This window comes from Salmo salar, chromosome ssa09 (genome assembly GCF_905237065.1).
Source record: "Salmo salar chromosome ssa09, Ssal_v3.1, whole genome shotgun sequence".
Taxonomy (NCBI): Eukaryota; Metazoa; Chordata; class Actinopteri; order Salmoniformes; family Salmonidae; genus Salmo; species Salmo salar.
In genome coordinates, this window is record NC_059450.1 from 116,172,647 (window position 1) to 116,190,420 (window position 17,774).

Consider the following 17,774-nt stretch of genomic DNA (forward strand, 5'->3'; position numbering starts at 1 on the left):
TACGTGTGCTAGGCTCAGCAGTGCGAACCCCTGGACCACACAGGCCGGAGAAAACAAACCAGCTTGTACTCACTGCCGTCGTAGTCCAGCGTGGCGAACTGAGAGCTCTGGTTCCCACAGCCGGCGCTGTTACACGCCTTCATCTTCAGCTCATACCAGGTGGCCTCGCGGAGCTCAGCCAGGAACACGTCGGAGGTGGCGTTGGTGCGAACATTCTGCCACGCCCAGTTCCCCTTAGGTCTGAACTCCAGCAGCACGGCCGTGATGGGGCAGCCACCGCTCGCCCAGCCCTGCAGGTTGAGCCGGGCATGGGTAGAGTTGACGTGAGTGAACACCGGATGGTCCTTATTGAACTGGGGCTCTGGAAGAGGTCGGGGGCAGGAGGGTGTTAGTTCTCACTAAACATTATTCTTTTAAACGTCTTGAAATATTATGATATGGTAAGTGTGACTGAATTCTAGGAATCTACCTGTCCACCGCATTTACCCCTTTCACAGCTATAACCATGTTGCCCCATCCACCTGGCAGCTCCCTCCCTCTCTGCCCATCTCCTGTCCCCTAAACACCTCCCATTGTCCCTGTATCACCCGGTCCATCCTCCCCCTCTCCCCCTACCCCTCACCTCGTCCGTGGGTCTTAGCCTCGATGATTTCACTGATGCGTCCCGCTCCCACGCTGTTCTTGGCGGCCAGTTTGACCTTGTACCAGGTGCCACAGCGTAGGTTGTCCAGCTTGAAGGACCTCTCACTGGAACTGATGAACACATCCCTCCAACCCTCCATGTTGTCCACCGAGTACTGCAGCACGAAACCTGGGGAACACACGCACGCGCGCGCACACACACATCATGATAAGGGCACATTTTTCTTATTTTCAGACTTTCTTTTCAACCTTCTGTTGTACTGCAGTGCATGATACAAATAGAGAAAATGAGAAAAACTACATTACATGTAAATAATTTAACATTTAAATGCACCAGATACCCATATATTTTTGCTATATTCAGCTGGTTCATTCAGCTGGTTCATATTTCATTGTGTCAGTACCGCTGAAAAACACCAGAGGACAATGGTGCATCATACATCTCCTCCACCTATGGAGGTTCAGATGGAGAAGGCAGCATATTCATGACTGTTCTATGCCGCCATTACTTTCCCAGAAGCTCCCAGCTGGGTTTGGGAGGGCGCTGACTGGGCATATATGCAAATGAGAACACATTATGGCGTCTGCAGTCATAATCAGCTGCCTTGGATTTATAGTCTGTTTATAACTCTCTCTCATCTCTCTCCTTCTCTTATGCAGTATCTCTCTAGCTCTCATCTCTAGCTCTCCCTCTCTCATGATGTCTAGCTCTCCCTCTCTCATGCTGTCTAGCTCTACCTCTCTCATGCTGTCTAGCTCTACCTCTCTCATGCTGTCTAGCTCTACCTCTCTCATGCTGTCTAGCTCTACCTCTCTCATGCTGTCTAGCTCTACCTCTCTCATGCTGTCTAGCGCTCCCTCTCTCATGCTGTCTAGCTCTCCCTCTCTCATGATGTCTAGCTCTCCCTCTCTCATGCTGTCTAGCTCTCCCTCTCTCATGCTGTCTAGCGCTCCCTCTCTAATGCTGTCCAGTGCTCCCTCTCTCCCTCTCTCATGCTGTCTAGCTCTCCCTCTCTCATGCTGTCTAGCTCTCCCTCTCTCATGCTGTCTAGCTCTCCCTCTCTCATGCTGTCTAGCTCTCCCTCTCTCATGCTGTCTAGCTCTCCCTCTCTCATGCTGTCTAGCTCTCCCTCTCTCATGCTGTCTAGCTCTCCCTCTCTCATGCTGTCTAGCTCTCCCTCTCTCATGCTGTCTAGCGCTCCCTCTCTCATGCTGTCTAGCGCTCCCTCTCTCATGCTGTCTAGCTCTCCCTTTCTCATGCTGTCTAGCGCTCCCTCTCTCATGCTGTCTAACTCTCCCTCTCTCATGCTGTCTAGCTCTCCCTCTCTCATGCTGTCTAGCTCTCCCTCTCTAATGCTGTCCAGTGCTCCCTCTCTCATGCTGTCTAGCGCTCCCTATCTCATGCTGTCTAGCGCTCCCTCTCTCATGCTGTCTAGCGCTCCCTCTCTCATGCTGTCTAGCGCTCCCTCTCTCCCTCTCTCATGCTGTCTAGCGCTCCCTCTCTCTCTGTCTCTCTTCCTCTCCCACTCCCTCTCCGTCTCCCTCAGATAGACAGATGAATGGACGAAAGGACAGATGGACAGCCAGAGGGACAGACAATAAACTTACAGAGATAGATAGACTAATACAAACACAGACAAAGTGAATCAAAGACTGCATGTCGAAAAGGTGTGAATACGCTACACTGGGCTCTATTTTTGGCTGGCGTTAAGCCAGCGCAATCGTCAAACGCACATTCGTTTGCAGTTTTGACCTGTTAAAGCCATATAGCATAAACATATAGCATGGTACGCAAACTAACAAAGCTTGCTTGGGGTGGCAATATCTGAGGTGAGCTTCTTAAAAATGTGCGCCAAAGTTCCAATTTCAGTTTGTGCTGGTGGGGATATTTAAGACCAATGTATTCACCAAGTAATCGGACATCCCCTTTTAATCTACAGTGCATTCAGAAATGTTTCAGACCCGTTGACTTTTCCACATTTTGTTACGTTACAGCCTTATTCTAAAATTGATTAAATTGTTGTCTACACACAATATCCCATAAACAGGTTTGTAGATTTTATTTTTAAATAAAACGAAATATCACATTTACGTAAGTATTCAGATCCTTTACTCAGCACTTTGTTGAAGCACCTTTGGCAGTGATTACAGCCTCGAGTCTTCTTGGGTATGACGCTACAAGCTTGGCACACCTGCATTTTGGGAGTTTCTCAAATTCTTCTCTGCAGATCCTCTCAAGCTCTGTCAGGTTGGATGGGGAGCGTCGCTGCACAGCTATTTTCAGGTCTCTCCACAGATGTTCGATCGTGTTCAAGTCCGGGCTCTGGCTTTGGCACTCAAGGACTTTCAGAGACTTGTTCCAAAGACACTCCTGTGTTGTCTTGGCTGTGTGCTTAGGGTCGTTGTCCTGTTGGAGGGTGAACCTTCGCCCCAGTCTGAGTTGCTGAGTGCTCTGGAGCAGGTTTTCATCAAGGATCTCTGTACTTTGCTCCATTCATCTTTCCCTCGATCCTGACTAATCTCCCAGTCCCTGCTGCTAAAAAACATCCCCACAGCATGCTACCACCACCATGCTTCACCGTAGGGATGATGCCAGGTTTCCTCCAGATTTGACGCTTGGCATTCAGGCCAAAGAGTTCAATCTTCGTTTCATCAGACCAGAGAATCCTGTTTCTAATGGTCTGAGAGCCCATTAGGTGCCTTTCGGCAAACTCCAATTGGGCTGTCATGTGCCTTTTACTGAGGAGTGGCTTCCGTCTGGCTACCCTACCATAAAGGTCTGAATGGTGGAGTGCTGCTGGAGCTTTGTCACGGTGACCAACGGGTTCTTGGTCACCTCCCTGACCAAGGCCCTTCTCCCCCAATTCCTCAGTTTGGATGGGCTGCCAGCTCTTTGAAGAGTCTTGGTGGTTCCAAACTTCTTCCATTTAAGAATGATGGAGGCCACTGTGTTCTTGGGGACCTTCAATGCTGCAGACATTTGTTGGTACCCTTCCCCAGATCTGTTCCTCTACACAATCCTATCTCGGAGCTCTACGGACAATTCCTTCAACCTCATGGCTTGGTTTTTGCTCTGACATGCACTGTCAACTGTGGGACTTTGTATAGACAGGTGTGTGCCTTTCCAAATCATGTCCAATCAATTGAATTTACCACAGGTGGACTCCAATAAAATTGTAGAATCATCTCAATATTGACCAACGAAAACAGGATTCAACTGAGCTCAATTCTGAGTCTCACAGTTGTTGCTGTCACTCGTTATTGTAGCCTATGCTATTAAATAAATTGTAGTATCAATCAACAATGGACTCGGATGATAATATTTTGTGCCCCCAGGCGATTTGGAGTTGGATGACAACGCAAAGACCATCAATAACTTACAGAACTTGAGACTAAAGCATACACTATTAAGCCATGGAATGCCTTGATTGGCCTGTGAGTGGCCATGCCCTTGGCACACCTACAACTTGTTTATTCATCAAAGACCAACCATTTCACGCCACCGCCAGCTATTGCGCTCATAATAACGGCTGTGAAAATAGCAAAAATATTTCTGACACCCCTGGACCTAAAGCGCTGGCGTCGGCAGTTAGACTTACCATTGCATTAGGTTTGTTAAAATAGAGCTCACTGAACAAATAGGCACACTGCAAATTGAACACACACTGAACACACACACTGAACACACACGCAGTACCGGTAGTCAGATAATCAATGCGACAGCTCCTTAACTAGCAACCAAAACAGAGTGGACACCAGTCAATACAAACTAACAAAGAGACAGAACGGAGATATGGACAGAGGGCAAGCAGAGAGACAGACAGAGGATGAAAGAAAAGCATTAACCGTCCTGTTGTGTTCGTTTCCTGTTAATACATTCTGTGTTCCTGGTCCAAAATGACCGCTCCATTATAGCTGATTATAAATCCATAATAATACATATATTATCACCTAGAATTGTGTTAGATCTTTTTATCAACTGAAGTTCTTGTGAACGTGACACGTTTTGAACTTCTATTTGCTGTAGGCCTCATTGACCTGAACTCACACAACTCATTTTTAAGTTAAAAAAAGCATAATGTATGGATTATTTTGACTATAACAAATACTCAGATGAAACATATTGTGCTATTTATCACAGACTATGTTGTGTCAAAGTTTAACAAGGACATTTGTTTTGAAACCATTTCAAATAGTGGCAGGACTTTACCCGTGGGGGTTGCCATGGAAGCCAAGAAGGAGAGTGAGGTGTGTGTGTGCTCAAACACACATGCATGTGGGGGTCTGGGAGAGGAAGTGTGTCCATCTGATGAATGGGCATGTGCCTGAACTCAATTTTAAACACTAATTGTAGTCTCACCCATTCATTTCCAATGACGGGTGATTTTTGACCGGGAACACCACAGGTGTACAAAAGTTAAATAAAACACCCAAAATGTAATGAAAATCATCAAAATGTATTTTGTGTGTTCAGATGCCCTGTGTGGACAAAGTCATGGAACCTTATGACAATGAGATTAAATGAACTCCATTTTTTCAGAGAGAAAACTTGTACATCGGTCCAATTCGACCGGAACACAGCAGAAGGGTTAAATGAAAGAGAGAAGGACACAGTGACAGAATGATAAATATAGGGGGATAGAAAGAGAGAGAGAAAGCGTGGGCGAACCACAGAGGAAGAATGAACAAAAAGCAAATGTAAACGCAGACACACACAGTAAGACTGGTATATACCTCTGATGGAGGATCCTCCGTTGTCCCCAGGGATCCAGGCCAGGGTGATAGAAGAGGTGGAGGTGGTGGAGACAGTCAGACGGGGCTGGTCTGGAGGAACTACGGGGACAGACACACATGGTCACGGTACTAGGTCACAACTGGTTGACCAATAAAAAGAGGGTGATGACAGTGTGCTGGGGCTCACCTTGCACCAGCAGGTTGACAATGATGGTGTCAAAGCCCAGCGTGTTGGTGGCCGTGCACGTGTAGTACCCAGAATCCTCAGCTTTCACCGAGCGCAGGACCAGCGTGCCATTGGCCATGATGAGCCTCTGACCGTCCAGAGTTACCGGGATGGCTGTGTCCTCACTGAGAGAGAGAGAGAGGGAGGGAGGGAGGGAGGGAGGGAGGGAGGGAGGGAGGGAGGGAGGGAGGGAGGAAGAGAGAGATAGAGAGAAAGAGAGACAGTACTTTAACCATTTGCTGTATATATACATGATGACATTTGAAATGTGTTTATTCTTTTGGAACTTCTGTGAGTGTATTGTTTATTGTTTATTTCACTTTTGTATAATATCTACTTCACTTGCTTTGGCAATGTTAACATATGTTTCCCATGCCAATAAAGCCCCTTGAATTGAATTGAATTGAGAGAGAGAGAGAGAGAGAGAGAGAGAGAGAGAGAGAGAGAGAGAGAGAGAGAAAAGAGAGAGAGAACACTGATGTAAACACTGATTTAACACTGGTCCAGTGGATGGTGGAGTTGGGGTTCTAGAGATGGAGGTAGTCACGGTGGTAGTGTGTCGGGGTAGACTGACAGAGAGGAGGGACTGAGGAGGTTAGGGTCTCACCTGTCTTTGGTCCATTTGATGGTGGGGGTGGGTTCGCCCACTGAGCTGCAGGGTAGCCTCACCTCCTTCATCCAGGGAGTGGTCACTGTACCTCCGAACGATAGGATCTTAGCTGGGGCTGAGGGAGGGAGTGACACAAGTTGAGAAAGAGTTGCTTAGAGGTAATAGGTCTGTTTTTCAAATCTAGTCAACGGTATACTAATTAACTTGAATATTTGATGTATTTTCATGTAATCAAACAATGTACAACACAGGTCAGTACAGGTCAGTACAGGTTAAGCGTAAGGGAACAGGTTCAAACACATTTCAACGACGAAGGAACAAAAGGATTAGAAAAGAGAGCACATATCTGAACCAATGAATGTGACAACAGCAATGGCCTGTTTTCATTCACATGGAACCTGTTTGTATTTGGAGTCTCAGAGTGCAAAAGTCTCAGGCACACACACAAACCTCTCCCTCCCTCCCTCCCTCCCTCCCTCCCTCCCTCCCTCCCTCCCTCTCCTCCTCCCTCCCACTGTCTTTTGCACTCTTGACGTCTTAATGCTAGTGCCCTTGTGCTGTTGTGCTGTGGCTGAATGCAGTACTGAGTGGGCCGGCCTGGAGCATACAGCCTTTTACTGCTGCTTACCAGCTGGCACAGAGAGACGCCGTCACACATAGACACACACACACACAAGAGAAAGAGACAGAGCCAGTCGCAGGAAGAAAGGAGCGTGTACGTACCGAGAGTGCACTCTCTTACTCATTCTCTCTCCCTCTCTCCCTCTCTTCAATCCAAAGGCTATTGATTATACTGCCCTCTTCATTTGCTCAGCCCAGTCTGCCCCTCTACTGCTCTGTGTATTAACCAGGCCTCCCTCCCCTCCCTCCCCCATCCAGGGCAGGTTAGCTCATCTGAACAGTGCCCTGTAGGTCTTCATATCCTCATTAAGAACACTGGCCTCTGTCAAACAGCACCGCTCCCTATCAATCAGGAGAGGATGGACAGAAATGACAAGAAAGAGGAGTGAGAGGGGAGAGAGTAAAAGTGGGAGAGAGACAGAGAGAGAGAGAGAGAGAGAGAGAGAGAGAGAGGGGAGATGGAGGGAGAGAGAAATAGGAGCGATAAATACAGAGAGGAGAAGGAGAGAGAGAGAGAAAAAAGGAAGGGAAGAGGGAAGAGAGAAAATAAGAGAACGAACACAGAGTGAGAGCGGGAGAGCCAGGGAAACATCCGTGATAGAGTGATGGACGGAGGGGGAACAAAAAGCCATGAGGTTAACCAAACCCCGTAACCCCCTTAACGCTATCCCCGTGCCCCCTTCCCTTCCTCCCGATTCCCCTGTGGAGGACTCACCCTTCCCAGCAGGCTCCACAGTGACCTTGTCGCTGATGTTCCCCCGTCCGGCGGTGGTGACGGCGGCGGCCCAGATGAGGTACTGCTGTCCGCGGTTCAGGTGGGTGACCCGGTAGAACAGCAGCTCGGGGTTGGCCTCGTACTCACTGGGGGCCTGGGGGAGAAAACATCACACCGTCCACTCCAGCGCTGATCTAGAATCTGTTTTTAACTTTAAGATCCTAATCAATAAAATTATATGGACAGATCCTAGATCAGCGCTCCTACTCTGAGATGTCCTACTCTGAGATGGATACAGGCCCTCGGCTCCACACGCTATGAGAACAATGGTGGACAATAATATAATTAGCTATGCTACATGCTACGTTACATTCTTTTTCTGCAATCAAAATGCCACAGTGTGTATAGAGTGTAGAGTTGATGGGGAGGAGGGATGGGGGACGGATGGGTGAGTGAAGAGAGCATGGGGGGCACAAAGACCCCCTCTGGAAAAGAGAGAGAGAGAGAGCGTAAAGGAAGTAAAGAGGAGACCATGGGGAGTGCAGACGGTTAGACGAGTGTGAGGGAGGGAGACAACGGAGGACAGAACAATCAGTCAGCCCGAGATATCATTAACAATCAGACAGTCTAATGAGGGCTATCTTCTGCAGGCAGCAGCAGAGGAGAGCACAAGGACTCTCTCTCACACACACACACACACAAAGGCAGACACACACAGACGCACGCACACACACACACACAGTCATACACACATGCACACACACAGAGGCAGACTATTACATACATAAGCAGATACACACAAGCATGCACACACGCACGCACGCACGCACACACACACGCACACACACACACACACACACACACACACACACACACACACACACACACACACACACACACACACACACACACACACACACACACACACTGGCAAATATGACCTGGGGATGGATGCCAGGGCTCTGTGTAATTGTAGTGTGTTTAAGACGGCCGTGTGTCTGCTGTCTAGACACATCCTCATCACTGTCCAGACACACACTCTGCGCCCCTTGCCCATCATACACCCCCCAGGTGCCCCAGCACCCAAGAAGTGCCCCCCCCTCCCCTCCCCACACCAAATTAGTCTGTGGCCCTCCAGCTGTCCAGCCTGTCACTGTGCTGCTCATCTTTACACAGACTAGAGAGAGAGAGAAAGAGAGAGAGAGAGCATATCTCCATATTCATACAGTATCACAGTATGTTGTTGTGCAAAACGGTTTATTCTGGGCACATTTATTCACGTATTCATGTTGTTTTTCACTGTTTCTCAACTGAACGCAGCCCTGTAGGGATCTTTTGGGGTGGCTGGGTTCATCAAAGCTTTCTTCTCTTCCCTCTGTTCCCGCTCTTTCTCCCTTCCCTCCCCTCTCCTTGTCTTCCCTGCCTCCCTTCTCTCCTTCCCTCTATCTCTCCATGTTCCTTTTCTCCCATCCCTCTCTCCATCTCCCCATTGTCTGTTCTCTCGCTCTCTCTTGTTCCTCTCTTTCCTTACCCTTCTTTCCCTTTCTGTCTCTCAGGCTTTCTTTCTGGAGGGCGAAGGACGGATGGATGGTGGGAGGGGAGGAGCGTCAGAGTGTGTGATGGTGTAACGGATATTAAACTATTCCTCCGGCGTGGAGATGGCGCTGATCCGGGGAGCGATAGAGGGAGATAATGAAAAGAGGAACAAAAGTACTCCCCGCGCGGCGTCCGACCCAACCTCCCCTCATCCCTCGCTCCAGTCGCACTCATTTACATAGTAATCATCCCTCCCACTGCGCGGGGGCCAGGAGAGAGAGAGAGAGAGAGAGAGGGAGAGAGAGAGAAAAGAACAGAGGGAGAGAGGGATTTGTGAATGAGGGAATGAGAGGAGTAGGGTAAGCATGTGTATGTCTGAATGGGGTACATTCATTTGGTGTAAAGGATCACATAATAGCTGTGTGTTTCGGTTACGTGTGTGCGTATGTCTGTGTGAATCTGCTGGAAGAGGTGTTTTATGCATGTATTTCAGGACTTGCAGTATAGCTAGAAAAGAGAGAGTGAGAGAGAGAGAGAGAGAGCGCGTGAGTGTGAGTGTGTTTGCTGTCAGCTTGTTTCCTGCCCTCGTTGATGAACAGATGAGGTTGTTCTGCCAACGTGATGAGACGCAGATATGCAGATGAAGCAGAAGGGTGAGCTTACGCGCTCACACACTGCGGTATGAGGAGAGCTCATTTCACACACATCCTGCTGATACTGCAGCACCAAACCACCCGCATGCAGCACATTAACGCACGCACACACACACACACACACACACACACACACACACACACACACACACACACACACACACACACACACACACACACACACACACACACACACACACACACACACACACACACACAAATACTCACAGACAGACACAAACACATTCAGAGGAGACTGTATTATAATCCATGCCAAGGGACCCTCCAAGTGAGTGAGATGGACAAAATTCGTTGACTTCATCCAACCCCTCTCCCAACTCACCGGTTGGCCTGATCCGGGGCTGGAGCAGTAGATGGTGTACTTGCGGATGATTCCATTGGGCTTGTGCGGGGGTAGCCAGGAAACCACCACACTGCTGGTGGATGAGGGCACAGCTTTGATGCCAGCCGGGGGGCCAGGGTCTGAGTCACAGAGAGAGAAGGAGAGAGAGATCGTTACAGAGAGGATAGGACATGAGGAGAAGGATTGTGTCATATGGACATCGTCATAAAGAACAATATTGTAACTGCTTGCTCCTTCAAGGTGTGAAGTAGAATATTCAGCTTATTGTAAAACAATATAGAATGTTAGCTAAACATTCCTAATATTGAGTTGCACCCCCTTTTGCGCTCAGAACAGCCTCGATTTATCAGGGCATGGACTCTACAAGGTGTCGAAAGTGTTCCACTAGGATGCTGGCCCATGTTGACTCCAATGCTTCCCACAGTTGTGTCAAATTGGCTGGATGTCCTTTGGGTGGTGGACCATTCTTGATACACACGGGAAACTGTTGAGCGTGAAAAACTCAGCAGTATTGCAGTTCTTGACACACTCAAACTGGTGCGCCTGGCACCTACTACCATACACCCTTCAAAGGCACTTCAATCTTTTGTCTTGCCCATTCACCGTCTGAAATGGCACACATACAAAATCCATGTCTCAATTGTCTCAAGGCTTGAAAATCCTTCTTTAACCTGTCTCCTGATCTTCATCTACACTGACTGAAGTGGATTTATCAAGTGACATCAATAAGGGACCATAGCTTTCACCTGAATTCACCCGGTCAGGCTGTCATGGAAAGAGCAGGTCTTAGGGAAGTGTTAAAGTGAACAGGCTGTTTGCAGCTTTGCTGGTCTCAGCCTGTAATTTTAAGAGGCTCAGAAGACTAAGAGAGGAGAGGAGACAGGAGAGAGAGAGAGAGAGAGAGAGAGAGAGAGAGAGAGAGAGAGAGAGAGAGAGAGAGAGAGATGGTGAGAGCGGTGTGGGTGATACAAACATACACTACCATTTAAAAGTTTGGGGTCACTTCGATTACACGCACAAAATGGCCAGAAACAAAAAACTTTCTTCCGAAACTCGTTAGTCTATTCTTGTTCTGAGAAATGAAGGCTATTCCATGCGAGAAATTGCTAAGAAACTGAAGATCTCGTACAACGCTGTGTACTACTCCCTTCACAGAACAGCACAAACTGGCACTAACCGATGCACAACTGAGCAAGAGGACAAGTACATTAGAGTGTCTAGTTTGAGAAACAGACGCCTCACAAGTCCTCAACTGGCAGCTTCATTAACCTGTTGGGTCTAGGGGGCAGTATTTTCACGGCTGGATAAAAAAACGTACCCGATTTAATCTGGTTACTAATCCTACCCAGTAACTAGAATATGCATATACTTATTATATATGGATAGAAAACTCCCTAAAGTTTCTAAAACTGTTTGACTGGTGTCTGTGAGTATAACAGAACTCATTTGGCAGGCAAAACCCTGAGACATTTTCTGACAGGAAGTGGATACCTGATGTGTTGAATTACCTTTAAGCCTATGCCATTGAAACACACAGGGGCTGATTAATGTTTTGGCACTTCCTATTGCTTCCACTAGATGTCACCAGCCTTTACAAAGTGTTTTGAATCTTCTACTATGAGATCTGACCGAACAAGAGCCTTGGAACGGTGATGGCCGATTAGACTCTGGCGCGCGAGGTCATGTTGGGTACCCTCGTTCCAAAACGTTTTAAAAGAGAATGCATTCGTCCACCTTGAATATTATTCATGTTCTGGTTAAAAAAGGCCCTAATGATTTATGCTATACAACGTTTGACATGTTTGAATGAACGTAAATATATTTTTTCCCCTCGTTCATGAAGTGAAGTCCGGCGGGCTTAGATCATGTGCTAACAACACAGAACTTTTTGGACATAAATGATGAGCTTTTTTGAACAAAACTACATTCGTTATGGACCTGGGATTCCTGGAAGTGACATCTGATGAAGAGAATCAAAGGTAATGGATTATTTACATAGTATTTTCGATTTTAGATCTCTCCAACATGGCCCTTTGTCTGTATCGCAAAGCGTATTTTTCTGGGCGCAGTGCTCAGATTATTGCAAAGTGTGATTTCCCAGTAAGGTTATTTTTAAATCTGGCAAGTCGATTGCGTTCAAGAGATGTAAATCTATAATTCTTTAAATGACAATATAATATTTTACCAATGTTTTCTAATTTTAATTATTTAAGTTCTGGTGCTGACTTGACTGCCGGTTATTGAAGGGAAACGATTTCCTGAACATCAACGCCATAGTAAAACGCGGTTTTTGGATATAAATATGAACTTGATAGAACTGAAAATGCATGCATTGTCTAACATAATGTCCTAGGAGTGTCATCTGATGGAGATTGTAAAAGGTTAGTGCATCATTTTAGCTGGTTTTATGGTTTTGGTGACGCCTGTCTTTGAATTGACAAAACATTACACACAGCTATTGTCAATGTACTCTCCTAACATAATCTAACTTTATGCTTTCGCCGTAAAACCTTTTTGAAATCGGACAACGTGGTTAGATTAAGAAGATGTTTATCTTTCAAAGGGTGTAAGATAGTTGTATGTTTGAAAAATTTGAATTTTGACATTTATTTGGTTTCAAATTTGCCGCTCTTGAAATGCACCTGCTGTTGATAGGGTGCACCACGGGTGGCACGCTAGCGTCCCACATAGCCCCAAGAGGTTAAATAGTACCTTCAAAACACCAGTCTCAACGTCAACAGTGAAGAGGCGGTGAAGAGGAGATCTAGGACACAGCGTTGTACGAGATCTTCAGTTTCTTGGCAATTTCTCACATGGAATAGCCTTCATTTCTCAGAACAAGAATAGACTGACGAGTTTCAGAAGAAAGTTATTTGTTTCTGGCCATTTTGAGCCTGTAATGGAACCCACAAATGCTGATGCTCCAGATACTCAACTAGTCTAAAGAAGGCCAGTTTTATTGCTTCTTTAATCAGACAGCAGTTTTCAGCTGTGCTAACATAATTGCAAAAGGGTTTTCTAATGATCAATTATCCTTTTAAAATGATAAACTTGGATTAGCTAACACAACCTGCCATTGGAACACAGGAGTGATGGTTGCTGATAATGGGCCTCTGTGCGCCCATGTAGATATTCCATTAAAAGAAAATCTGCCGTTTCCAGCTACAATAGTCATTTACAACATTAACAATGTCTACACTGTATTTCGGATTAATTTGATGTTATTTTAATGGACTAAAAAGTAGCTTTTCTTTCAAAAACAAGGACATTTCTATGTGACCACAAACTTTTGAAGGGTAGCGTATATATATTTTTAGATTTTTGTATTTAACATTTATTTAACTAGACAAGTCAGTTAAGAACAAATTCTTATTTACAATGACGGCCTACCCCAGTCAAACTCTAACCCGGACGAAGCTGGGCCAATTGTCCCTATGGGACTCCCAATAACATCCGGTTGTGATACAGCCAGGAATCAAACCAGGGTCTGTAGTGACGCCTCTAGCACTGAGATGCAGTGCCTTAGACCGCTGCGCCACTCGGGAGTCCAATGTTTAGTCCAATCTCTTGTCTTGAGCGGAAAGCTACTGGTGTTGTTGTGTTTTTGACTAGTGGACTATCCTGATAGATCAATACATGTAGACAGAGAGGAAGAGACCCACTGCGTAGCTTTGGAATAAGGACACATATGTACACACACTTGGATGTGTGCGTGTGCGTGAGAGAGGCTGAGACAGTGTGCGTGTGTTGTGTTGTGTGCGTGTGTATGAGAGAGAGACAGAGAGAGAGAGAAGGAGGCGTTTGCACAATTCCACTCCAATCACTACTCCATGTGTTGAAGACAGACCCAGGGGCAGAGAGAAGGAGAGCGGGACGAATACAATGAAAGAGAGGGAGAAAAGAGAGAATTCTCTTGGACGTATGTGGAGAGGGTGCCCCTGGACACACTGTCAACCGACATCAGACGAGGAGGAACACTCAGTTGGCCCACACACACACACACACACACACACACACACACACACACACACACACACACACACACACACACACACGTTACAAACACACAAATAGAAACACGCAGACACAAACACCAACGCTCGCACAATCGCACAGACACAAACACACACACAAACGCACAGACAGAAACACACACAGAAACACGAAGGCAGTCTGAAGAACACATACACAGACAGTCACAGAGAGAAAGAAGAGGGTAAGAGAAAGATAGAGAGCGGAGAGAGAGAGGAATGGAAGAAAGGCCTCCTCTGAAATAAGACTTCCGAGAATCTCTCCTCTCTTCAGTCCCTCCTTCCACCCCTGTTTTGCCCCAGGGAGAGGGGTGGACGTAATCCACAGCCCACCATTGTAAGCACAAAATGTATTCTCTCTAAACCACAAATAATTAATCTCTCTCCTTGTGCTGGGTGCTGAGCTGGTCACACACACACACACATAAACACGTAGATGCAGATACACACACACACAGCCTTGGACCGCCAAACACACACCCTTTGGCTTAGTTCTCATTAGTGTTGGTAATGGCACATCATCATTAATCAGCAACCTCAGCCTCCTAAACCTGACATCCATCCATCCATCCATCCATCCATCCACCCCTCACATCCCATAAACGAACACCAGCCCTGCCCCCTGCCATCCACCGATCCCCCTCACACCTCACACACTAACCCTGGCTCCCACACCTTGTCTAGCATTAGGCCATACCCTCAACACATGTGCATACATGCCTCTGTGTGTACAGTGCATTCGGAAAGTATTCAGACCCCTTGACCTTTTCCACATTTTGTGACAATACAGCCTTATTCTAAAATTGATTAAATCGTTTTTTTTCCCTCATCAATCTACACACAGTACTCCAAAATGACAGTTTTTAATGTATATATATATATATATATATATATATATATATATATATATATATATATATATATATATATATATATATATATATGCATAAAACGTAAATATTACATTTACATAAGTATTCAGACCCTTTGCTCAGAACTTTGTTAAAGCACCTTTGGCAGCGATTACAGCCTTGTCTTCTTGGGTATGCTACAAGCTTGGAACACCTGTATTTGGGGCGTTTCTCCCATTCTTCTCTGCAGATCCTCTCAAGCTCTGTCAGGTTGGATGGGGAGCGTCGCTGCACAGCTATTTTCAGGTCTCTCCAGAGATGTTCGATCGGGTTCAAGTCCAGGCTCTGGCTGGGCCACTTAAGGACATTCAGAGACTTGTCCCGAAGCCACTCCTGCGTTGTCTTGGCTGTGTGCTTAGGGCCGTTGTCTTGTTGGAAGGTGAACCTTCGCCCTAGTCTGAGGTCCTGAGCGCTCTGGAGCAGGTTTTCATCAAAGATCTCTCTGTACTTTGCTCTGTTCATCTTTGCCTCGAACCTATCCCTCCCAGTCCCCTGCTGCTGAAAAACATCCCCACAGCATGATGCTGCCACCACCATGCTTCACCGTAGGGATGATGCCATGTTTCCTCCAGATGTAACACTTGGCATTCAGGCCAAAGAGTTCAATCTTGGTTTCATCAGACCAGAGAATGTTGTTTCTCATGGCCTGAGTCCTTTAGGTGCCTTTTTGGCAAATTCCAAGCGGGCTCTATTTGCATTTTACTGAGGAGTGGCTTCCGTCTGGCCACTCTACCATAAAGTCCTGAATGGTGGAGAGCTGCAGAGCTAATTGTCTTTCTGGATGGTTCTCCCATCTCCACAGAGGAACTTTGGAGCTCTGTCAGTGACCATCTGGTTCTTGGTCACCTCCCTGACCAAGGCCCTTCTCCCCCGATTGCTCAGTTTGGCCGGGCGGCCAGCTCTAGGAAGAGTCTTGGTGGTTCCAAACTTCTTCCACTTTAGAATGATGGAGGCCACTGTGTTTTTGGGTACATTCAATGCTGAAGACATTTTTTGGTATCCTTCCCCAGATCTGTGCCTCGACACAATCCTGTCTCGGAGCTCTATGGACAATTCCTTCAACCTCAAGGCTTGGTTTTTGCTCTGACATGCACTGTCAACTGTGAGACCTTATATAAACAGGTGTGTGCCATTCCAAATCATGTCCAATCAATTGAATTTACCACAGGTGGATTCCAATCTAGTTGTAGAAACATCTGGAGGAAGATCAATGGAAACAGGATGCTCCTGAGCTCAATTTCGAGTCTCATAGCAAAGGGTCTGAATACTTATGTAAATAAAGTATTTCAATTTTTAATACATTTGCAAACATTTCTAAAAACCTGTTTTCGCTTTGTCATTATTGAATCAACAAAATGTGGGAAAAGTCAAGAGGTCTGAATACTTTCCGAATGCACTGTATGTTGGTGTGTGTGTGTGTACTCACGGTCCTCGCGGGTCTGGATGTACAGCACATTGCTCCTGACCCCGTCCCCAGCCTGTGTGTAGGCCAGCACCTGCACACTGTAATTAGTAAACTTCTCCAGCCCTCTCAGCTCCACCTGCTCACGAGATGTCGTGATGTTCTGCATCTCTCCCCATTCTGACAAAGACAGAGGGAGCGGGATGGAGGGAGGGAGAGAGAGAGGGAGGGAGAGAGAGAGAGGGAGTGGGATGGAGGGAGGGAGAGAGAGAGAGAGGGAGAGAGAAAGACAGAGGGAGCGGGATGGAGGGAGGGAGAGAGGGAGGGAGAGAGAGAGAGAGACAGAGGGAGCGGGATGGAGGGAGGGAGAGAGAGAGGGAGAGAGGGAGAGGGAGAGAGAGAGGGAAAGAGGGAAAGAGGGTAACAGAATGAAAAGTGTATAGGGTTAGACAAAAGGACAAGGGAAAGAACAGAGGAAGAGCAAGAAGGAGTTGGAAAATGGGGAAAGGATATGATCAGTCCTCATGACTAGTTTCCCAAACAGAACCACAAGCACACCAACACATACACAAAGATACAGACGGATAACTGGACACAGCACACGGCCCTGATACAGTATCGCTGCATGTGGAGTTGCTTTGAGTTGGTTCAGGTTAGTAGTATGATTAGCTAGTTTAGGGTTTCGTTGGCATTTGCTTGGAAAATATGTAGTAGGACTGGCAGGCTGGTGGTTGGGGTTGGTTTTAGGGATTCACAAAATAGCAAATGTTTTATTTTACCAGAAAATAATATTTTTTACAAGGAAGACCAGTCAATAAGGTCTGGCACATAAACCAGCGTAGGTATCAGTAGGGGTCAGAGGTCAGGGCTGAGGGTTGAAAGGGTAAAGGTCAAACCCTGAGGTCGACTCATGGTGGAGGGGTCAGAGGTCAGATGCGAAAGGCGCAGCAGTGATAGTTACTCTGCGTGTGGCCCTGTGCCCGTTCGTGCGGGAGAGGGTACGTCGGGCCCCCACAGCACCCACCTCCGTCGGGGAAGAGGGACCAGAAGACCACACGGTAACCCTTCAGCACGCCGTGCAGTGTCAGACGCGGGGGCTCCGCCCACGTGATTACCGCCTCGTCTGATGTCACCGAGATGGCCCGCACGTTTTGGGGCGGCTGGCTGGGCACTAGAAAAGGGAGGGGGGGGGAGAGATTATTATCAGGACCCATCAAAATACTACATGTCAAACACAACAGCTAGGGACAATTTCCCAGGACATAGATTTAGCCTAGTCCTGGACTTAAAAGCAAGCTTAATGAAGAATCACAAATTACAGCGCTTTTT

The 17,774-nt window shown here is 46.9% G+C and overlaps 1 protein-coding gene across 6 annotated transcripts in view; it reads right to left on the reverse strand.

Annotated features, from left to right (window-relative positions):
- The window catches only part of LOC106612398 (Down syndrome cell adhesion molecule-like protein 1 homolog), a 168,914-nt gene that overhangs the window by 10,568 nt on the left and 140,572 nt on the right, over positions 1-17,774 (reverse strand). For 4 of the 6 annotated variants that reach the window (XM_045724383.1, XM_045724381.1, XM_045724382.1 and 1 more), the window contains exons 19-27: positions 17,407-17,616; positions 16,470-16,625; positions 10,081-10,220; positions 7,549-7,702; positions 6,210-6,327; positions 5,564-5,727; positions 5,377-5,475; positions 623-811; positions 74-361 (exon numbers count right to left, since the gene is read on the reverse strand). In XM_045724383.1, coding sequence (XP_045580339.1) covers positions 74-361; positions 623-811; positions 5,377-5,475; positions 5,564-5,727; positions 6,210-6,327; positions 7,549-7,702; positions 10,081-10,220; positions 16,470-16,625; positions 17,407-17,616 — 1,518 coding nt within the window. The remainder of the gene's footprint in view (positions 1-73; positions 362-622; positions 812-5,376; positions 5,476-5,563; positions 5,728-6,209; positions 6,328-7,548; positions 7,703-10,080; positions 10,221-16,469; positions 16,626-17,406; positions 17,617-17,774) is intronic. The other 2 variants (XM_045724385.1, XM_045724384.1) reach the window with 1 other exon arrangement.